The sequence below is a fragment of the Oncorhynchus mykiss genome, chromosome 27 (assembly GCF_057628025.1).
Source record: "Oncorhynchus mykiss isolate SJ-2025 chromosome 27, ASM5762802v1, whole genome shotgun sequence".
NCBI lineage: Eukaryota > Metazoa > Chordata > Actinopteri > Salmoniformes > Salmonidae > Oncorhynchus > Oncorhynchus mykiss.
In genome coordinates, this window is record NC_143048.1 from 37,186,715 (window position 1) to 37,211,182 (window position 24,468).

The 24,468-nt window shown below is 44.3% G+C and overlaps 2 protein-coding genes and 1 long non-coding RNA gene across 3 annotated transcripts in view; all 3 read right to left on the reverse strand.

Annotated features, from left to right (window-relative positions):
• The window catches only part of rab38a (RAB38a, member RAS oncogene family), a 28,358-nt gene extending 12,656 nt beyond the window's left edge, over positions 1–15,702 (reverse strand). The window contains exons 1-2 of the mRNA XM_090223947.1: positions 15,486–15,702; positions 7,806–8,086 (exon numbers count right to left, since the gene is read on the reverse strand). Coding sequence (XP_090080073.1) covers positions 7,806–8,086; positions 15,486–15,684 — 480 coding nt within the window. The 5' untranslated portion in view covers positions 15,685–15,702. The remainder of the gene's footprint in view (positions 1–7,805; positions 8,087–15,485) is intronic.
• LOC149971303 (uncharacterized) lies at positions 1,142–6,901 on the reverse strand. Its single transcript, XR_016492517.1, has 2 exons — positions 6,405–6,901; positions 1,142–1,786 (listed from the first exon to the last, which is right to left on the reverse strand). It is a non-coding gene; the product is annotated as an uncharacterized LOC149971303 (long non-coding RNA).
• A 355-nt stretch (positions 15,703–16,057) lies between the features above and the next one.
• Positions 16,058–18,005, reverse strand: ctsc (cathepsin C). Its single transcript, XM_090223948.1, is given in 6 exon segments — positions 16,058–16,718; positions 16,720–16,847; positions 16,849–16,911; positions 17,013–17,210; positions 17,295–17,425; positions 17,902–18,005. Coding segments are annotated over 6 exon segments (594 nt in total). The 5' UTR covers positions 17,912–18,005; the 3' UTR covers positions 16,058–16,654.
• Positions 18,006–24,468: the final 6,463 nt, after the last annotated feature.

A 24,468-nucleotide genomic window follows, 5' to 3' on the forward strand; every position in this document is an offset into this window, starting at 1 on the left:
ATCACTCTCTACACCACTCTCTCTCTATTCTCTACAGCACTCTACTCTCTAAACCACTCTATTCTCTAAACCACTCTACACCACTCTCTATTCTCTACACCACTCTCTACTCTCTAAATCACTCTCAATTCTCTACACCACTCTACACCACTCTCTATTCTCTACACCACTGTCTACTCTCTACACCACTCTCTAAACCACTCTAATCCACTCTCTATTTTCTACTATCAACACCACTCTCTACTATCTACACCACTATATTCTCTACACCACTGTCTACACTACTCTCTACAATCCACATCCCTCCATACATCGCTCTCTATTCTCTACACTACACTACTCTACAACCTACACCACTCTACACCACTATCACTCTCTAATATCTACACCACTCTCTATAACACTCTGTACATCATTATCCACAGCACTCTATTCTCTACACCACTGTCTACTCTCTACAACACTATCTATTCTCTACACCACTCTCTATTCTCTACACCAATGTCTACACCACTCTCTATTCTCTACACCACTCCCTACAATCCGCATCACTCCATACACCACTCTACACTACTCTACAACCGCCACCACTCTCTACACCACTATCACTCTCAACCACTCTCTATTTTCTACACCACTCTCTACAACACTCTGTACATCACTATCCACAGCACTCTATTCTCTACACCACTGTCTACTGTCTACACCACTGTCTACTGTCTACACCACACTCTACACCACACTCTACACCACACTCTACACCACTCTTTATTCTCTACACCACTCTGTATTCTCTACACCACTCTCTACACCACTCTCTAAACAACTCTACATCACTCTAAACAACTCTACATCACTCTAAACAACTCTACATCACTCTCTTCACCACTCTCTACACCACTCTCTACATCACTCTCTACATCACTCTACATCACTCTCTACATCACTCTCTACATCACTCTCTACACCACTCTCTACACCACTCTTCACCACTCTCTACATCACTATCCACATCACTCTATTCTCTACACCACTGTCTACTCTCTACACCACTGTCTACTGTCTACACCACTGTCTACACCACTCTCTACACCACTCTCTACACCACTCTTTATTCTCTAAACCACTCTCTACACAATCAATCAATCAATCAAATTTATTTTATATAGCCCTTCGTACATCAGCTGATATCTCAAAGTGCTGTACAGAAACCCAGCCTAAAACCCCAAACAGCAAGCAATGCAGGTGAAGAAGCACGGTGGCTAGGAAAAACTCCCTAGAAAGGCCAAAACCTAGGAAGAAACCTAGAGAGGAACCAGGCTATGTGGGGTGGCCAGTCCTCTTCTGGCTGTGCCGGGTGGAGATTATAACAAAACATGGTCAAGATGTTCAAATGTTCATAAATGACCAGCATGGTCGAATAATAATAAGGCAGAATAGTTTAAACTGGAGCAGCAGCACAGTCAGGTGGACTGGGGACAGCAAGGAGTCATCATGTCAGGTATTCCTGGGGCATGGTCCTAGGGCTCAGGTCCTCCGAGAGAGAGAAAGAAAGAGAGAATTAGAGAGAGCATATGTGGGATGGCCAGTCCTCTTCTGGCTGTGCCGGGTGGAGATTATAACAGAACATGGCCAAGATGTTCAAATGTTCATAAATGATCAGCATGGTCGAATAATAATAAGGCAGAACAGTTGAAACTGGAGCAGCAGCACAGCCAGGTGGACTGGGGACAGCAAGGAGTCATCATGTCAGGTAGTCCTGGGGCATGGTCCTAGGGCTCAGGTCCTCCGAGAGAGAGAAAGAGAGAAGGAGAGAATTAGAGAACGCACACTTAGATTCACACAGGACACCGAATAGGACAGGAGAAGTACTCCAGATATAACAAACTGACCCTAGCCCCCCGACACATAAACTACTGCAGCATAAATACTGGAGGCTGAGACAGGAGGGGTCAGGAGACACTGTGGCCCACTCCGAGGACACCCCCGGACAGGGCCAAACAGGAAGGATATAACCCCACCCACTTTGCCAAAGCACAGCCCCCACACCACTAGAGGGATATCTTCAACCACCAACATACCATCCTGAGACAAGGCTGAGTATAGCCCACAAAGACCTCCGCCACGGCACAACTTAAGGGGGGGGGGGGGGGGGGCGCCAACCCAGACAGGATGACCACATCAGTGACTCAACCCACTCAGGTGACGCACCCCCTCCAGGGACGGCATGAGAGAGCCCCAGTAAAGCCAGTGACTCAGCCCCTGTAATAGGGTTAGAGGCAGAGAATCCCAGTGGAAAGAGGGGAACCGGCCAGGCAGAGACAGCAAGGGTGGTTCGTTGCTCCAGAGCCTTTCCGTTCACCCTCCCACTCCTGGGCCAGACTACACTCAATCATATGACCCACTGAAGAGATGAGTCTTCAGTAGAGACTTAAAGGTTGAGACCGAGTTTGCGTCTCTGACATGGGTAGGCAGACCGTTCCATAAAAATGGAGCTCTATAGGAGAAAGCCCTGCCTCCAGCTGTTTGCTTAAAAATTCTAGGGACAATTAGAAGGCCTGCGTCTTGTGACCGTAGCGTACGTGTAGGTATGTACGGCAGGACCAAATCAGAGAGATAGATAGGAGCAAGCCCATGTAATGCTTTGTAGGTTAGCAGTAAAACCTTGAAATCAGCCCTTGCTTTGACAGGAAGCCAGTGTAGAGAGGCTAGCACTGGAGTAATATGATCAAATTTTTTGGTTCTAGTCAGGATTCTAGCAGCCGTATTTAGCACTAACTGAAGTTTATTTAGTGCTTTATCCGGGTAGCCGGAAAGTAGAGCATTGCAGTAGTCTAACCTGGAAGTGACAAAAGCATGGATTAATTTTTCTGCATCATTTTTGGACAGAAAGTTCCTGATTTTTGCAATGTTACGTAGATGGAAAAAAGCTGTCCTTGAAATGGTCTTGATATGTTCTTCAAAAGAGAGATCAGGGTCCAGAGTAACGCCGAGGTCCTTCACAGTTTTATTTGAGACGACTGTACAACCATTAAGATTAATTGTCAGATTCAACAGAAGATCTCTTTGTTTCTTGGGACCTAGAACAAGCATCTCTGTTTTGTCCGAGTTTAAAAGTAGAAAGTTTGCAGCCATCCACTTCCTTATGTCTGAAACACATTCTTCTAGCAAGGGCAATTTTGGGGCTTCACCATGTTTAATTGAAATGTACAGCTGTGTGTCATCCGCATAGCAGTGAAAGTTAACATTATGTTTTCGAATAACATCCCCAAGAGGTAAAATATATAGTGAAAACAATAGTGGTCCTAAAACGGAACCTTGAGGAACACCGAAATTTACAGTTGATTTGTCAGAGGACAGACCATTCACAGAGACAAACTGATATCTTTCCGACAGATAAGATCTAAACCAGGCCAGAACTTGTCCGTGTAGACCAATTTGGGTTTCCAATCTCTCCAAAAGAATGTGGTGATCGATGGTATCAAAAGCAGCACTAAGGTCTAGGAGCACGAGGACAGATGCAGAGCCTCGGTCCGATGCCATTAAAATATCATTTACCACCTTCACAAGTGCCGTCTCAGTGCTATGATGGGGTCTAAAACCAGACTGAAGCATTTCGTATACATTGTTTGTCTTCAGGAAGGCAGTGAGTTGTTGCGCAACAGCCTTTTCTAAAATTTTTGAGAGGAATGGAAGATTCGATATAGGCCGATAGTTTTTTATATTTTCTGGGTCAAGGTTTGGCTTTTTCAAGAGAGGCTTTATTACTGCCACTTTTAGTGAGTTTGGTACACATCCGGTGGATAGAGAGCCGTTTATTATGTTCAACATAGGAGGGCCAAGCACAGGAAGCAGCTCTTTCAGTAGTTTAGTTGGAATAGGGTCCAGTATGCAGCTTGAAGGTTTAGAGGCCATGATTATTTTCATCATTGTGTCAAGAGATATAGTACTAAAACACTTGAGTGTCTCTCTTGATCCTAGGTCCTGGCAGAGTTGTGCAGACTCAGGACAACTGAGCTTTGAAGGAATACGCAGATTTAAGGAAGAGTCCGTAATTTGCTTTCTAATAATCATAATCTTTTCCTCAAAGAAGTTCATGAATTTATCACTGCTAAAGTGAAAGTCATCCTCTCTTGGGGAATGCTGCTTTTTAGTTAGCTTTGCGACAGTATCAAAAAGGAATTTTGGATTGTTCTTATTTTCCTCAATTAAGTTAGAAAAATAGGATGATCGAGCAGCAGTAAGGGCTCTTCGGTACTGCACAGTACTGTCTTTCCAAGCTAGTCGGAAGACTTCCAGTTTGGTGTGGCGCCATTTCCGTTCCAATTTTCTGGAAGCTTGCTTCAAAGCTCGGGTATTTTCTGTGTACCAGGGAGCTAGTTTCTTATGAGAAATGTTTTTAGTTTTTAGGGGTGCAACTGCATCTAGGGTATTGCGCAAGGTTAAGTTGAGTTCCTCAGTTAGGTGGTTAACTGATTTTTGTCCTCTGGCGTCCTTGGGTAGGCAGAAGGAGTCTGGAAGGACATCAAGGAATCTTTGTGTTGTCTGTGAATTTATAGCACGACTTTTGATGATCCTTGGTTGGGGTCTGAGCAGATTATTTGTTGCAATTGCAAACGTAATAAAATGGTGGTCCGATAGTCCAGGATTATGAGGAAAAACATTAAGATCCACAACATTTATTCCATGGGACAAAACTAGGTCCAGCGTATGACTGTGACAGTGAGTGGGTCCAGAGACATGTTGGACAAAACCCACTGAGTCGATGATGGCTCCGAAAGCCTTTTGGAGTGGGTCTGTGGACTTTTCCATGTGAATATTAAAGTCACCAAAGATTAGAATATTATCCGCTATGACTACAAGGTCCGATAGGAATTCAGGGAACTCAGTGAGGAACGCTGTATATGGCCCAGGAGGCCTGTAAACAGTAGCTATAAAAAGTGATTGAGTAGGCTGCATAGATTTCATGACTAGAAGCTCAAAAGACGAAAACGTCATTTTTTTTTTTGTAAATTGAAATTTGCTATCGTAAATGTTAGCAACACCTCCGCCTTTGCGGGATGCACGGGGGATATGGTCACTAGTGTAGCCAGGAGGTGAGGCCTCATTTAACACAGTAAATTCATCAGGCTTAAGCCATGTTTCAGTCAGGCCAATCACATCAAGATTATGATCAGTGATTAGTTCATTGACTATAATTGCCTTTGAAGTAAGGGATCTAACATTAAGTAGCCCTATTTTGAGATGTGAGGTATCATGATCTCTTTCAATAATGACAGGAATGGAGGTGGTCTTTATCCTAGTGAGATTGCTAAGGCGAACACCGCCATGTTTAGTTTTGCCCAACCTAGGTCGAGGCACAGACACGGTCTCAATGGTGATAGCTGAGCTGACTACACTGACTGTGCTAGTGGCAGACTCCACTATGCTGGCAGGCTGGCTAACAGCCTGCTGCCTGGCCTGCACCCTATTTCATTGTGGAGCTAGAGGAGTTAGAGCCCTGTCTATGTTGGTAGATAAAATGAGAGCACCCCTCCAGCTAGGATGGAGTCCGTCACTCCTCAGCAGGTCAGGCTTGGTCCTGTTTGTGGGTGAGTCCCAGAAAGAGGGCCAATTATCTACAAATTCTATCTTTTGGGAGGGGCAGAAAACAGTTTTCAACCAGCGATTGAGTTGTGAGACTCTGCTGTAGAGCTCATCACTCCCCCTAACTGGGAGGGGGCCAGAGACAATTACTCGATGCCGACACATCTTTCTAGCTGATTTACACGCAGAAGCTATGTTGCGCTTGGTGATCTCTGACTGTTTCATCCTAACATCGTTGGTGCCGACGTGGATAACAATATCTCTATACTCTCTACACTCGCCAGTTTTAGCTTTAGCCAGCACCATCTTCAGATTAGCCTTAACGTCGGTAGCCCTGCCCCCCGGTAAACAGTGTATGATCGCTGGATGATTCTCAAGTCTAATACTGCGGGTAATGGAGTCGCCAATGACTAGAGTTTTCAATTTGTCAGAGCTAATGGTGGGAAGCTTCGGCGTCTCAGACCCCGTAACGGGAGGAGTAGAGACCAGAGAAGACTCGGCCTCTGACTCCGACCCGCTGCTTAATGGGGAAAACCGGTTGAAAGTTTCTGTCGGCTGAATGAGCGACACCGGTTGAGCGTTCCTACAGCATTTCCTTCCAGAAACCGTGAGAAAGTTGTCCGGCTGCGGGGACTGTGCCAGGGGATTTATACTACTATCTATACTTACTGGTGGCACAGACGCTGTTTCAGCCTTTCCTACACTGAAATTACCCTTGCCTAGCGATTGCGTCTGAAGCTGGGCTTGTAGCACAGCTATCCTCGCCGTAAGGCGAGTACAGCGACTACAATTAGAAGGCATCATGTTAATGTTACTACTTAGCTTCGGCTGTTGGAGGTCCTGACGAATCGTGTCCAGATAAAGCGGCCGGAGTGAAAAAGTTGAGTAGGAAAAAACTAAAATATAAACGGTAATTAAAAAGTAAAAACCGTAAATTTGTCAGGTAGCAAAACAGGTTGGCAACAAAACACACAGCAACTCAAAAACAAGTCTGCAAGTCGTGACCGGAAATGACGTGACCGGAAACACCACTCTTTATTCTCTATACCACTCTCTACACCACTCTACACCACTCTCTAAACAACTCTACATCACTCTAAACAACTCTACATCACTCTAAACAACTCTAAATCACTCTCTACACCACTCTCTACATCACTCTCTACATCACTCTCTACATCACTCTCTACATCACTCTCTACATCACTCTCTACACCACTCTCTACACCACTCTCTACACCACTCTCTAAATCTCTCTTCACCACTCTCTACATCACTCTCTACATCTCTAAATCACTCTCTTCACCACTCTCTACATCACTCTCTACATCACTCTCTACATCACTCTCTACATCACTCTCTACATCACTCTCTACACCACTCTCTACACCACTCTCTAAATCTCTCTTCACCACTCTCTACATCACTCTCTACATCTCTAAATCACTCTCTTCACCACTCTCTACATCACTCTAAACAACTCTAAATCACTCTCTTCACCACTCTCTACATCACTCTCTACATCACTCTCTACATCACTCTCTACATCACTCTCTACACCACTCTCTACACCACTCTCTACACCACTCTCTACACCACTCTCTAAATCTCTCTTCACCACTCTCTACATCACTCTCTACATCTCTAAATCACTCTCTTCACCACTCTCTACATCACTCTAAACAACTCTAAATCACTCTCTTCACCACTCTCTACATCACTCTCTACATCACTCTCTACATCACTCTTGTTTTTGAGTGAAGAGACTGAAGACTACATTCCATTCCAAGGAGTAGTTCCCTTACTAATGGCTTCTCCCTCTCCCATTCATCAATCCGACTGGAAAGGTGAAAGTATATGTTGAACAAACGTCTGGACAGGTACAAATTTTCAGCATGAAAGGCACCTCTAAACCACGGTAACGACCTTTCACCTTCTTCTGACTCACAGAATTTTGAGCTCCACTGGCACACGAGTTGTCAGGATAGGAGAGTTTTGTGTGTGTGTGAGTGTGTGTGTGCGAGTGTGTCTGAGCGAGTGTGTCTGTCTGTGTTTTGACTTTGATCCAACAGACTGCGCTCACTTTTCGTTCATCTGTGAAACTCCACAGCTGTCGAAGGTGAGTGTCTTTGCCAGTGTGTGTAGGTGTGATAAGAAGTTTTCATGAAACTACTTCTTTGTGTGTGCGATTGCGTGTGTGTGCGGATGCGTATTCTCACCTTGGCAGAGGTCTCGTACCATCCCACAAAGCCATTCTCCTGACAGAACTTCTCCATCTGGATCCCGTTGTTGGTTAGCACGTCCCGCCCCTGGTCGCACTTATTAGCCAATAGCACAGCGGCCACATTTTTCCCATTGGCCAGTGTGAGTTTAGAGTCCAGGTCCTCCTTCCACTTGGTGACAGCCTCGAAGGAGGAAGGCCGCGTCATGTCAAAAACAATGAACGCCCCCATGGCTTCACGGTAGTAGACCCTCGTCATGTTCCCAAATCGCTCCTGACCTGACACACACACACACACAGTGTTGTTGGTTAGTACTGACAGTAGTAGTAGACCCTAGTCATGTTCCCAAAGCTCTCCTGACCTGACACACACACAGTGTTGTCGGTTAGTACTGACAGTAGTAGTAGACCCTCGTCATGTTCCCAAAGCCCTCCTGACCTGACACACACACACACACAGTGTTGTTGGTTAGTACTGACAGTAGTAGTAGACCCTCGTCATGTTCCCAAAGCCCTACTGACCTGACACACACACACAGTGTTGTTGGTTAGTACTGACAGTAGTAGTAGACCCTCGTCATGTTCCCAAAGCCCTCCTGACCTGACACACACACAGTGTTGTTGGTTAGTACTGACAGTAGTAGTAGACCCTTGTCATGTTCCCAACGCCCTCCTGACCTGACACACACACAGTGTTGTTGGTTAGTACTGACAGTAGTAGTAGACCCTCGTCATGTTCCCAAAGCCCTCCTGACCTGACACACACACACAGTGTTGTTGGTTAGTACTGACAGTAGTAGTAGACCCTCGTCATGTTCCCAAAGCCCTCCTGACCTGACACACACACAGTGTTGTTGGTTAGTACTGACAGTAGTAGTAGACCCTTGTCATGTTCCCAAAGCCCTCCTGACCTGACACACACACAGTGTTGTTGGTTAGTACTGACAGTAGTAGTAGACCCTCGTCATGTTCCCAAAGCCCTCCTGACCTGACACACACACAGTGTTGTTGGTTAGTACTGACAGTAGTAGTAGACCCTCGTCATGTTCCCAAAGCCCTCCTGACCTGACACACACACAGTGTTGTTGGTTAGTACTGACAGTAGTAGTAGACCCTCGTCATGTTCCCAAAGCACTCCTGACCTGACACACACACAGTGTTGTTGGTTAGTACTGACAGTAGTAGTAGACCCTCGTCATGTTCCCAAAGCCCTCCTGACCTGACACACACACAGTGTTGTTGGTTAGTACTGACAGTAGTAGTAGACCCTCGTCATGTTCCCAAAGCCCTCCTGACCTGACACACACACAGTGTTGTTGGTTAGTACTGACAGTAGTAGTAGACCCTCGTCATGTTCCCAAAGCCCTCCTGACCTGACACACACACAGTGTTATTGGTTAGTACTGACAGTAGTAGTAGACCCTCGTCATGTTCCCAAAGCCCTCCTGACCTGACACACACGCAGTGTTGTTGGTTAGTACTGACAGTAGTAGTAGACCCTCGTCATGTTCCCAAAGCCCTCCTGACCTGACACACACACACACAGTGTTGTTGGTTAGTACTGACAGTAGTAGTAGACCCTCGTCATGTTCCCAAAGCCCTCCTGACCTGACACACACACAGTGTTGTTGGTTAGTACTGACAGTAGTAGTAGACGGTACACCATGGCCTTGTGATAGAACATGCTTGTCATGTTGCCACACCATCCCTGACCCTAATACCACATCGTAAGCCCTGGTAACACCACTGAGATGAAAGTTACCTATTGCCTCAGGGCAAAGAGTCCACTACACAGTCCTGGTTACAGTCCTGGTCACAGTCGGGGATTCCTAAACCATTCCCGGTACAATACGACAAGGTGGACCAACAGGGTACATCTCACGCCACACACAGATCAAATCAAATGTTATTTGTCACCTCAAATCAAATCAAATCAAATTTTATTTGTCACATACACATGGTTAGCAGATGTTAATGCGAGTGTAGCGAAATGCTTGTGCTTCTAGTTCCGACAATGCAGTAATAACAAGTAATCTAACTAACACCTGCACCGAATACAACAGGTGAAATGCTTACTTTACAAGCCCTTAACCAACAATACAGTTTAAAGAACAATACCAACAAAGAAAAGGATATAAAAGTAATAAATAATTAAAGAGCAACAGTAAAATAACGGTAGCAGGGCTATATACAGGGTGTTACGGTACAGAGTCAGAGTGGAGGCTATATACAGGGTGTTACGGTACAGAGTCAGAGTGGAGGCTATATACAGGGTGTTACGGTACAGAGTCAGAGTGGAGGCTATATACAGGGTGTTACGGTACAGAGTCAGAGTGGAGGCTATATACAGGGTGTTACGGTACAGAGTCAGAGTGGAGGCTATATACAGGGTGTTACGGTACAGAGTCAGAGTGGAGGCTATATACAGGGTGTTACAGTACAGAGTCAGAGTGGAGGCTATATACAGGGTGTTACGGTACAGAGTCAGAGTGGAGGCTATATACAGGATGTTACGGTACAGAGTCAACGTGGAGGCTATATACAGGGTGTTACGGTACAGAGTCAACGTGGAGGCTATATACAGGGTGTTACGGTACAGAGTCAGAGTGGAGGCTATATACAGGGTGTTACGGTACAGAGTCAGAGTGGAGGCTATATACAGGATGTTACGGTACAGAGTCAACGTGGAGGCTATATACAGGGTGTTACGGTACAGAGTCAGAGTGGAGGCTATATACAGGGTGTTACGGTACAGACTCAGAGTGGAGGCTATATACAGGGTGTTACGGTACAGAGTCAGAGTGGAGGCTATATACAGGATGTTACGGTACAGAGTCAACGTGGAGGCTATATACAGGGTGTTACGGTACAGAGTCAGAGTGGAGGCTATATACAGGGTGTTACGGTACAGAGTCAGAGTGGAGGCTATATACAGGGTGTTACGGTACAGAGTCAGAGTGGAGGCTATATACAGGGGGTACCAGTACAGAGTCAATGTGGAGGCTATATACAGGGTGTTACGGTACAGAGTCAGAGTGGAGGCTATATACAGGGTGTTACGGTACAGAGTCAACGTGGAGGCTATATACAGGGTGTTACGGTACAGAGTCAGAGTGGAGGCTATATACAGGGTGTTACGGTACAGAGTCAGAGTGGAGGCTATATACAGGGTGTTACGGTACAGAGTCAACGTGGAGGCTATATACAGGGTGTTACGGTACAGAGTCAGAGTGGAGGCTATATACAGGATGTTACGGTACAGAGTCAACGTGGAGGCTATATACAGGGTGTTACGGTACAGAGTCAACGTGGAGGCTATATACAGGGTGTTACGGTACAGAGTCAGAGTGGAGGCTATATACAGGGTGTTACGGTACAGAGTCAGAGTGGAGGCTATATACAGGATGTTACGGTACAGAGTCAACGTGGAGGCTATATACAGGGTGTTACGGTACAGAGTCAGAGTGGAGGCTATATACAGGGTGTTACGGTACAGAGTCAGAGTGGAGGCTATATACAGGATGTTACGGTACAGAGTCAACGTGGAGGCTATATACAGGGTGTTACGGTACAGAGTCAGAGTGGAGGCTATATACAGGGTGTTACGGTACAGAGTCAGAGTGGAGGCTATATACAGGGTGTTACGGTACAGAGTCAGAGTGGAGGCTATATACAGGGTGTTACAGTACAGAGTCAGAGTGGAGGCTATATACAGGGTGTTACGGTACAGAGTCAGAGTGGAGGCTATATACAGGGTGTTACAGTACAGAGTCAGAGTGGAGGCTATATACAGGGTGTTACGGTACAGAGTCAGAGTGGAGGCTATATACAGGGTGTTACGGTACAGAGTCAGAGTGGAGGCTATATACAGGGTGTTACAGTACAGAGTCAGAGTGGAGGCTATATACAGGGTGTTACGGTACAGAGTCAGAGTGGAGGCTATATACAGGGTGTTACGGTACAGAGTCAGAGTGGAGGCTATATACAGGGTGTTACGGTACAGAGTCAGAGTGGAGGCTATATACAGGATGTTACGGTACAGAGTCAACGTGGAGGCTATATACAGGGTGTTACGGTACAGAGTCAGAGTGGAGGCTATATACAGGGTGTTACGGTACAGAGTCAGAGTGGAGGCTATATACAGGGGGTACCAGTACAGAGTCAATGTGAAGGCTATATACAGGGTGTTACGGTACAGAGTCAGAGTGGAGGCTATATACAGGATGTTACGGTACAGAGTCAACGTGGAGGCTATATACAGGGTGTTACAGTACAGAGTCAGAGTGGAGGCTATATACAGGGTCTACCAGTACAGAGTCAATGTGGAGGCTATATACAGGGTGTTACGGTACAGAGTCAGAGTGGAGGCTATATACAGGGTGTTACGGTACAGAGTCAATGTGGAGGATATATACAGGGTGTTACGGTACAGAGTCAGAGTGGAGGCTATATCCAGGGTGTTACGGTACAGAGTCAGAGTGGAGGCTATATACAGGGTGTTACGGTACAGAGTCAGAGTGGAGGCTATATACAGGGTGTTACAGTACAGAGTCAGAGTGGAGGCTATATACAGGGTGTTACGGTACAGAGTCAGAGTGGAGGCTATATACAGGGTGTTACGGTACAGAGTCAATGTGGAGGATATATACAGGGTGTTACGGTACAGAGTCATTGTGGAGGATATATACAAGGTGTTACGGTACAGAGTCAATGTGGAGGCTATATACAGGGTGTTACGGTACAGAGTTAGAGTGGAGGCTATATACAGGGTGTTACGGTACAGAGTCAGTGTGGAGGCTATATACAGGGTATTATGGTACAGTCAGAGTGGAGGCTATATACAGGGTGTTACGGTACAGAGTCAGAGTGGAGGCTATATACAGGGTTTTACGGTACAGAGTCAATGTGGAGGCTTTATACAGGGTCTACCAGTACAGAGTCAATGTGGAGGCTTTATACAGGGTGTTACAATACAGAGTCAATGTGGAGGCTATATACAGAGGGTACCGGTACAGAGTCAATGTGGAGGCTATATACAGGGTGTTACGGTACAGAGTCAATGTGGAGACTATATACAGGGTGTTACGGTACAGAGTCAATGTGGAGACTATATACAGGGTGTTACGGTACAGAGTCAATGTGGAGGCTATATACAGGGTGTACCGGTACAGAGTCAATATGCGGGGCACCTGTAGTAATGGTTTTTCCAAAGACAGCACAACTAACATGACAAAGGAGTCTGATGAGGAATTTCACACAGACAACTATTAAACTATTATTATAGAGATAGAGGGAGAGGGGAGGGAGAGATGGTGACCACCAGAGAGAGAGAGAGCGAGAAAGAGGACATTGTGTGTGTAAATTCCTCTGCTAAAAGCAGTGTAATAAGTACACGTGGAATGTTTTACTCTGACCCCCTCTCCCATCACTGACTCTATAGGCATTATCAAAGCTGTTTACCCGTGTGTTCAGACATTATCACTGACTTCTATAGTCATTATCAAAGCTGTTTACCAGTAGACGTTATCACTGACCTCTATAGTCATTATCAAAGCTGTTTACCCGTGTGTTCAGACATTATCACTGACTTCTATAGTCATTATCAAAGCTGTTTACCAGTGTGTTCAGACATTAACACTGACTTCTATAGTCATTATCAAAGCTGTTTACCAGTGTGTTCAGACATTATCACTGACTTCTATAGTCATTATCAAAGCTGTTTACCCGTGTTCAGACATTATCACTGACTTCTATAGTCATTATCAAAGCTGTTTAGTGTGTTCAGACATTATCACTGACTTCTATAGTCATTATCAAAGCTGTTTACCAGTTTGTTCAATGCCATAGTCTTTGATAGGGCCCAATCCCAAATGCCCCCCCTAGATCCAGTGGTGTAAAGTACTTCATAAAAAATACTTTAAAGTACTACTTAAAGGAAAACGCCACCCAAAAACTATATTGCGGTTTTGGTTTCATTAGTTTCATTGTTGACATCGTCCCAAAATGTTTTGCATGTCACCAATCAGGTTATGATATGTTTTGCATGTCACCAATCAATTAAGATATGTTTTGCATGTCACCAATCAAGTTAAGATATGTTTTGCATGTCACGTCTTGAAATGTGAATGCTGACATTCAAAATGTAGTTTGAGGTACATTACTGTTCTATTTTTGTTTTTGACAACTTTTGCTTTTGTACATTCCTAAAGAAAATAATCTACTTTTTACTCCATACATTATCGTTACATTGTGAATCCTGAGCAGGATAGGAAAATGGTCTAATTCACACTTATCAAGAGAACATCCCTGGTCATCCCTACCGCTTCTGATCTGGCGGACTCACTAAACACACATTAGTGTTTGGAGTGTGCCTCTGGCTATAAGGAATTTGAAAAGACTACATATATGCTTTTTTAAGTATGTTTAATTCTTTCTCAAGTAGTATTTTACTGGGTAACTTTCACTGGAGTCATTTTCTATTTAAGTATATTTACTATTACTCAAGACAAATGGATGTTTCCACTGTCTAGAGCCCTACACATGATTGAGTGGATTTGAGTTGTAAAAGCAATATGCTGAATCTTCCACCTGTCAAATACGCTCAGATCTCCACAAGTCCATAGGACATAGGGTCTAGACTACAGGTACATCTGGGATCGGGCCTAGGTGTGACATTCTACCAGGGCATGATTATTGGAGCAAGGCTAGTTCAGGCCAGGCAGAAACTCCAGTCTGAATTAACATCAGCTGCCTACCAAGTGACAATATCAGCTGAGCAACCATCCACATGACACACTCCTATTTTCTATTTAAGTTGACCACTTCAACATGAGTTCTCCTGGCTCAACGTTTTTTGTTGGTGCACAGAATGCTGCTAGTTCTGTTTCATTCCAAAACTTTGAATGGTTCTGATCAAGTAGTGGCATGGTGAACAGTCAAAACCCCTGTACCAGGAAGGTTGAGACCTCTTAGCATAGGCCATAAGGCCACACTTAGACTGGGACGTTGCAATAATGTCTCATTAGGGAATACAACCATTTCAATAAAGGATATGAGAAAACGGTACACAATGTCCATCTAAATGAAGCAACGCATTAAGCCATCTGAATACAAAAGGCTGCACAGCAGAAGGTGGAGACGGCATTCCTGATCCCAGAAGAATCCTGTCGGTTCTTATTCACAATAAGCCCATTCTGAGCCCCAAATCTCCGTCACGAGTGCTAGACACATGACTGTACATGCGGGCGTGCATGTACAGTATAGGCCAGAGCGCATGGGACTGGAGATGGAGAGCGCACGCAGCAGGCCAGGGAGCGTCAGAGGAATTTCTCCAATAACCAACACTTAGTTGAGGTTCGATGAACACCGTATGTGTATAGGCCTTACTGTCCACGCTTCCCAACATTTGCACACGAACAGAATCGTTGGCCTATGAAACATTGATAATACGTAGGTCTGATACTGTACGTGGCCGTCAGTATACAAGTCCAATCATTTTGATAGTCTAATGACCACTCCAAAGAAACTAGTATGTAGTGAACGGAACCGCCGACCTGAGACCACTACAGTTCCCTACCTGCGGCTTACGCTGGAACGTCAAGTGGCCAAATACCATAACATCAAAACGGGCCTGCCTGTGTTCCCATTTGATTACTGTCACGCGTAATGAGTCTCCTACCTGCTATGTCCCATAACTGTAGCCGAACAGTCTCTTGGTCCCAATTAAGGACCTTCAGGGCGAAGTCCACGCCTATCGTGGCCCGGTAGTTGGGGCTGAAGTTCTGGTGAACATAGCGCTTGATGATGCTAGTCTTCCCCACCCCCAGGTCCCCTATTACCAGGATCTTATAGAGGTGCTCCTTGTAGTTGTTCTGCATGGCGACCGCGGAGCGCTACGGTAGAGCATTAATACGCAGTGAGGGGAGAGGGGGAGAAGATAAGGCGCGAGAATGAGGAGCGGTGCGCGCTAACGATCCGGAAGGAACGCCCAGAGAAGTGGGGAAGAAAAGTGAACATCGGGACCTTGTGACTCGCCGGGCTCAGCGCGAGGTCAGAGACGTGAGCGCGTGGGGCTGGGCTACCCCATCTGAAGACTGAAGTCTCTCCTTGAGTTTGTTCCTCTCCAAATATCTGAGTTAGTTGTGCAACTCCAGAAAAAGGATTTGCAAGACCTGCATTGTTCTAGCCATAGAGTTGTGCATACAGTGGGAAACCTATTATATTTGTCAGAAAAGGGGTACACACTAATAATTGTTTTAAAAAAAAGAAAGCAACATTAGTTTTATTTAAAAACAGAAAACCTGTACAAGTCTTTGCATCATGTGAACTTATTGTAAAACTACAGGATATGTCTAACACAACCACTTCTGAAAGGAGAGAAACATCAAGGCACTGACATTGTATCCCTTTCTACACTGATGAGACAGCAATCCCTTCTGAAGGTTCCCAGGAGATGTATCACACAGATGAGGACAGATGACATAGCAGAGAGGACATATGGAGATGACAGGGAAGGTTCATCTCCCCTGTGCTTCCCTGAGATAAAGAGCTGAGGTCCTCTGCCCTCCTATCAGACGCCAAACTACAAAATCCAGTTACTTTGGGGATTAAAGCAGGTTCCCTTTAGGCATCATTCCCAAGAATGCATCTTTGGTTGGCAAGGAGCCGAGTCTAGCGAGCAAGTTGAAAAGCTTCAGTTAGTGATTATTTATATCAATGTTCCAGCCATTTGATTGAGCTTCTATCAGCTACACAAACTCAACTTCAAAACAAAAACCATTTCAGACTTGGGGCCAAAGTATCAGGTTAACCTCCAATTGGGAAAACAAACATTTGACAACCTCCCCTCTAAAGTTTGGGGATGGGCTTGGCTGCCATGGCGATGCTCTCAATGGCACACTCGTCAGATCCTGAAGAAGCCCCCCTCGCCCCACGCTGTCCCCCAGCTGTTCTTCACCACCCAGAACTTCTGACCAGTCAAGTGACAGTGGCTGTAGCCCACCAGCAGCACCGTGTGGTTGGTCAGCTCAAACGGGTTGTAAGGAGTCATGGAGGCCCGTGTGGTGGTAGATACCCTCCTTATAGTGCATGAAGTCAGGATACACCTGGAGGAAAACAGTGTGAGGAACACACCTGGCCATTACTCAGAGCTAGCCAATACACAAACTAGCCAACGTGTGTGTGTGTGTGTGTGTGTGTGTCTCACCTCAATGGGGCCATGCTTGACCAGTTCCAGCATCATGGCAGACTCAGTGCAACCTCTGTAGAACCCTCCCATGTAGTTGTAGTGGCAGAGACAGCCATTGGGAAGGTCACAAGGGGAATCCTTCCCAATGTACGGAAAACACGACCCCAAAGTCCTGGATGTACATTCCAATGAGGTAGGGGAAACTACCGTCACAACCTGAGAGGGAGAGCAGTGAGGGTTAGAGACAGGAGAAATACTCACATCATTAAATTACAATTATGCAGCGTGTATAGGTGCTACCTTGTGAGTACTGGGAGCAGGAGATACCCTGCTGTGGATTGAAGATGGGCGTCTCGGTGTTGTTTGTTTGGATCCTGACACGAGCTGCCAACATGCCCGTCGAGGAAAAGAATAGCAGCTACCACACGAAGCTGGAGCCGACAGAGTAGCAGTCCAACCCTGCACGGTCACAACCAATCTAAAACTTCTCGGCTATAATCACCACTGTACAAACCAGACCCCCAGTCAAGCAGTCAGTGAATCATAGTAAACCTATTTTAGCCCCAGGCAGCAACCACACACACACACAGCAGTAGGCCTCTGTTAACCTTTCAACAGCACTCCTGAATCCCAGCCCTGCCCCCCAATTCTCAGACTAGAACACCAACTCACACTTAGGTGAGACAAACATGAGCATTGCCACAGCCAATGTAAATAGAAAGCATAAAGGCCAAGCAGATCACTTGCTTTTCAATATGAGCAACAGTAAAAATGGCACGATGGATGAAAAGTTGCCTTCTAGCCAACTATAGAACTTCAATGTGAAAACAGAGGGGATTATTGGGTACCATAATTATTCTTAGTCACAGTGTCTCAAAACATCTATAAAACCCATGATAATACTCACAGGAGGTCATTATGGGAGTAGAGGTGTGTGTGCACAGAGTGAAGGGGTACTGGAACTAGCCTCTTGGCTGTGAAGCAGGCCCAGTTGTTCCCCAGAGAATCATGGACCCAGCCTAGCAGAGTCTGGTCACAGTAGCTGGTCACCTCCGAGCCCTTCTCAGAGTACTGGAACAGAGGAGAAATTGTCACTGCGTGTACACGCATGTGTGTGTTGTGTGGAGACCGATCACATCACATAAGATATTGAATGTCATCTTCATGGCCCGAGTTGAAGATTAAAAAAAAAATATTAGTCACCATCATCTTTAAAAGCAAAAGTGCAACAACTTAGATGTTTTATGCAAATGTAGCCATTACCAAGATAAAGTCTTTCAATAAGAATGAGCAGACATGTACTGGCTCATAAAGCCACAAACAATTGGCTTTGAGGAAAGCATCTAGTGGGACAGTATGTCACTGTGCCAAGACAAGTCATCGCTACCACGTAGGAGAAAGAACACTCCCCTGATCCAATAACAGGGAGTCATGTGAAAAAACAAACAAGGACTGAATGCAAAACAAAATATTACCCTGAATGAAATAGGCTGTAATTACAGCCCTGAAAAACATTTGAATCACAAGCCTGAATGTATCAATAATGTAGTAATTGAGATGAAAGCTGGCTTTTACACCTTGAACACTACAATTACAAGGTTTACCAGCCATGCATCTGATGAGCCTGAAACTTAGCGCACAAGACAAGTGCATTTCCATGTCTGCAAAAAAAACTTCCAGACCGACAGATCGTAGTATTGTTACCAGTATAAGCTAAACTGTAGCCCTGAATAAAACACTTGCATCAGCATAACCGAGAGTTTAAACCTACCTTGAAGAAGCCAAACCACTTGTAGTCGTTGAGGACCACCTCGAAGCCCTGATTGTAGATAAGGGTTAAAAAAAAAGCCCGTGTTTCCCAGGTCGTCCACCGCCACAGACAGCTTCTCCAGGTGCACCGTTATCGACGCGGTCTTTAAACCCAACATACAAACGTTTTGGTAATTACTTATCAATTCAACTTTGGGGCTCTTCTGTATCGCTAACGTAACATTGGGCAGAGGGGAAAATTGTAACAAACATTGCATCAATGATATTGTAACAAAGGCAGTCAATAGGCTACAAACAAACGCAATATTAGACTACCGAATACCGAGTCAAGTTAACAATGAAGTGTATGTTACATAGCCGGATTACAAATGTTAAATTCTTCCCTATTTCTAGGAACAAGGCAGCGCGCTGCGAGTGTCCCCCCATCTCTTACCCATCAGAGAGCAGTTGATGTCCTTGTCTTGCCAGCCCTCCGATACCTGGAACACCCAGGAACCCAACAGATCTTCATAGGTGCAGTTGGCCGGGGTATCAGCCCGGAGCCCTCCACCCAGAGTAGGAACACACACCATCGCGTCACACCACGCTTCTGTTTACAGAACTACGCAGAAATTTGAGTCTACGATAACTAGCGAGTGCCCAAGAGCAATAGCCTAAGTAGAAAAAGGTATGCTATATTTCACCTGCTGGACTGGTTTGTGTTGTGTCCTCTGCACTCTCACTTCGGTCATATGACCCACTGCAGTTTTCCACGTGACTCGCTGGTTATTTTTCTTCCAGAGATGAGAGGAGACAAATATGATATATTATATTGGCAAGATAGCCGAGGAACCGAACTAACAATGGAAATGCATGTCCTCAATGAGCGAAGCCAAGTGAGGTCAGGTGGGACAATTCGAGCCAATGAGAGGGCATATACGCGTGTGAACAACGGGCAAAACGAAGTAGTTTTTTCTCAGTTGCCGGAATGACACATTAATCCACTTATGTCAGTACATTTGTAACAGCTGAAACATTACGAAACGTATATTCGATCAAATTAGCCGTTATTGTAAAATAAGAATTTGTTTTTTAACTGATTTACCTAGTTAAATACATCTTAAAAAATAAAAAAGTAAAACGTATGTTGACACTCATAGATCTCCATACAAAGGGCTTATCTCACGCGGACAGATTTTGGGAGGAGTAAATCCTCTCGCCTAGCCTCTTCCTCTGTGGAGTTGATGCGTGAATTGGAAAGGCAAACTTTGCAAGTGTCGGTAATTGACTTTGGGATGTTCCATGGTAAGGCAAGTCACATCAATTGGTTTTCAGCTGTGAAGACAACACAAATTTCACTGTTCTTCACATCAGCAACGCTAGTGTGGCTGCCTGTTGAAGTGTTTAATCAGTGAAAGATCAGTGTTTTATTGGATAATGAGATAACCTCAATTACATGTTTTGTTTTTTAAAGGTTTGTGTGAAAAGGATACTGCGGTGCAGTTTCACCAATGAACCTTTAAAATAATATTGTTGTAGTGTTCACTACATTGGAGTGATTTAGCAGGTACTCTTACCCAGAGCAATTAGGGTTTAGAAGTGGTGGAAAAATGATCCAACTGTCATACCTGAGTAAAAGTATAGATACCTGAATAGAACATTACCCAACTGTCATACATGAGTAAAAGTATAGATACCTGAATAGAAAATTACCCAACTGTCATACCTGAGTAAAAGTATAGATACCTGAATAGAAAATTACCCAACTGTCATACCCGAGTAAAAGTATAGATACCTGAATAGAAAATTACCCAACTGTCATACATGAGTAAAAGTATAGATACCTGAATAGAACATTACCCAACTGTCATACCTGAGTAAAAGTATAGATACCTGAATAGAAAATTACCCAGTAAAAATAATACTTGAGTAAAAGTATAAAAGTATTTGGTTTTAAATATACTTAAGTATCAAAACTAAAAGTATAAATAATTTCTAATTCCTTATATTAAGTAAAGCAGATGGCACCATTTTCTTGTTTTTAAAATGTACTGATAGCCAGGGGCACACTCCAACACTCAGACATTATTTAAAAAAGATGCATTTGTGTTTAGTGAGTCCGCCAGGACCATTTTCCTGTCCTGCTAAGCATTCAAAATGTAATGAGTACTTTGGGTTGTCAGGGAAAATGTATGGAATAAAAAGTACAATAGTTTCTTCAGGAATGTAGTGGAGTAAAATGAAAAGTTGTCAAAAATATGAATAGTAATGTAAAGTACAGATAACCCCAGGGGTGTAAATGTACTTAAGTCGATTTTTGGGGTAAGTGTCTTGCTCAAGGGCACATCAACAGATTTTTCACCTAGTCGGTTCGGGGATTCAAACCAGCAACTTTTCAGTTACTGGCGCAACACGCTTAACCACTAGGCTACCTATCTAGGCTATGTATGCCTTATTGGCCATTAAATAGGATAGGGCTGTGTAGAATAACACAGCAGAAGTCATAATACCCATAAAACCTAGTGGTCAACAAGGAAATGGTTCTAATCTTTTTTCCACCATTCATTTTCCCCATAGGGGATTTTAGAAACACTTAAAATAAGGGCTGTGTTTGGTGTAGGCTCATCCTGGCGGGACATTTTGATAACAGTGTAAATCCCTCTAGGACATTAGGATGTGATGATTTATTATTTAGAACTTCCTACGTATATATCTGAAGATAATAATTACTGGTGTGTTACAGTAGGCTATGTTTTTGTTCTCACCCCCCCCCCCCCCCCCCCTCTCTCTCTCTCGCATTCCTGTCAATTCAAAGGGACTTTATTGACATGGGAAACATGTTTACATTGCCAAAACAAGTGAAATAAACTATTAACAAAAGTGAAAAGACACGAAACAACATCAACAAAGGCTAAACTAGAATCTCTCTCTCCGGTCTGAGACAGTGAGGAGTCATTGATACATCTCACATCCTAATTGGGTGTTTGTCTTCTGAGCTGAATCACACAAGAAAGACCAATCCACAGTATGAGACCCATCACTCATATTCTTCACCACTTAGTGACAAATTTATGCACAAGCTTTAGGCCTCATCTACACACCCACCCACCCACACACACACACACACACCAGCCAGTGTGTTCCAGATAACTATTATCCACATAAGTGAGAAGGAGTGTGTCTCAACATCTCAGAGCTCAGTCTGGCCTGACCAGCAGTGTTTAATGCTATTAGATGACACCACTGTGACAACACTCTGCTGTGCTCAGTAACCTAACACACACACATTGTCAAATATTAAAACAGAATTGTCTGATGCGCTCAGTTATTGACCAATATAATGAAGTCATCGTTAAACACTCAACAGCTCTTACTCTTGCATTAGCAAGGTTGTGTGTGTGTGTGTGTGTGTGTGTGTGTGTGTGTGTGTGTGTGTGTGTGTGTGTGTGTGTGTGTGTGTGTGTCGCCAGTCGTTAAAAGGCTTATTTTAGCTGATGGACACTGAAAATATGGGGCCTGAGTCTTGGACAGACACAGTGATTACTGTGGTTACGTCATAGGAGACTGACTCATCTGCTTAACAGACCATAATAAGCACTGATCTGATGGAGGGGAGAGTGCAGGAATTAGTCATGTGTGTTTTTTTCGCTGTGTGTGTTTATGTGTATGAGTGTGTGTGGGTGGGGGGGGGGGGGGGGGCAGAGGAAGAAGAAAGAGAACAGTAGAAGGAAAGCAAGATGGATCCTTTTAAATATGTTATTGGACCATAAACAGATTTGTCTCATTAATCTATACACTCTTAGAAAAGGTGCTATTTAGAAAATTAAAGGGTTCTTTGGCTGTCCCTATAGGAGAACCCTTTGAAGAACCATTTTTGGTTGCATGTAGAACCCTCTATAGAAAGGTTCTATAGGACCTTTCTACCGGGAGTTCTAAATGGAACCCAAAATGGTTCTACTACCTGGAACCAAAAAGGGTTCTACCTGGAACCAAAAAGGGTTCTCTTATGGGGAAGAACGCCTTAGGAACGCTTTTTTTCTAAGAGTGTACTGTCCAGATAATGATGATCCACACTTCTTTGAAAATATATATAATTTATGAAACCTACAAGCAACACACAACTCAGTTATTATGGTGGGAGATTATAATACTGTTTTAAATACCTCAATGGACCTTTACAAACTATCACTCTCATGCACTTCAGGATATCAAGAATATTATGGATATATTGGAACTAGTGGATATATAGAGGCTTAAATATCCTGACCTAGTGAGATATACATTACATGGTGGAGGCTCAATCAACCTAGTCATCTTGACTACTTTCTTATGTCATTCTCGCTGGAACCAAACATTTAAAAAGTGTTGATAGGGGACAGAATGTGGTCGGACCATCAAATAATTAGCATATACATTATGCTTACAGAATTTCCATGTGGGCGAGGGTATTGGAATTTTTTTTCAAAGCCTACTGGATCACAATTGACTTTTTCCAACATAACATAGGTACAGCAGATCCCCTTATTGTATGGGATACTTTTAAATGTGCCTTTAGAGGCCATGCAATTCAATTCAATACATATTTAAAACAGTTGATAGTTGATTTAGAGGGACTAGCAGTACAGATAGATAGCAATAACACCTGAACCAGAGAGGCTCAGTATAGGTTAGATATAAACAAAAAGAACTGGAGGAAATTATTCAAGGGAGATCAGGTGTAATATATTATAAAAATAAAGCGAATTAGATGGAATATGTGGGAAAATGCACACATTATGTTTTAATGTTCAACATAGAAATGCTGCCAAAAATAAATTACTGAAACTTGTTACAAATGACGGAGTCAACCATGATTCAACAAACAATATTTAGAAAGAAGAACCTAAGTACTCTAAACATATATTTTTGTTTCAGTCTCCTCCATCTCCACTTACCAAAGTTAATTGTATTTTTTTTATCTTAATAATGTAAAATGAACAGCTGTACAGAAATGTATTGATGGAATATAAGCCTTTTAGTCCCAGAGAACTCCAGGTGTTACGGTGAGTGAATGAGGACCCAAAAGCGAATTAACTTAAACAGAGCTTCTTTAATAACCAAACATAGGTAGGCTCAGATAGACCGGCAGATTCCGACAGGACAGGACAAGGTTACAGCAAACATAACGATAGTCTGGTTCAGGCATGAAACACAACAAACAAGAATCCGACAAAGACAGGAGCAGAAACAGAGAGAGATATAGGGACCTAATCAGAGGGAAAAAGGGAACAGGTGGGAAAAGGGGTGGATGAGGTAGTCAGAGGAGACAAGGAACAGCTGGGGGAAAGCGGGGGAGAAAAGGTAACCTAATACGACCAGCAGAGGGAGACAGGGTGAAAGGAAAGGACAGAAAGACACAACATGACAATACATGACAGTACCCCCCCACTCACCGAGCGCCTCCTGGCGCACTCGAGGAGGAAACCTGGCGGCAACGGAGGAAATCCTCGATCAGCGCACGGTCCAGCACGTCCCGAGAGGGAACCCAACTCCTCTCCTCAGGACCGTACCCCTCCCAATCTATGAGGTACTGGTGACCACGGCCCCGAGGACGCATGTCCAAAATCCTGCGGACCCTGTAGATGGGTGCGCCCTCGACAAGGATGGGGGGGGGGGGGAAGACGAGCGGGGGCGCGAAGAACGGGCTTGATACAGGAGACATGGAAGACCGGGTGGACGCGACGAA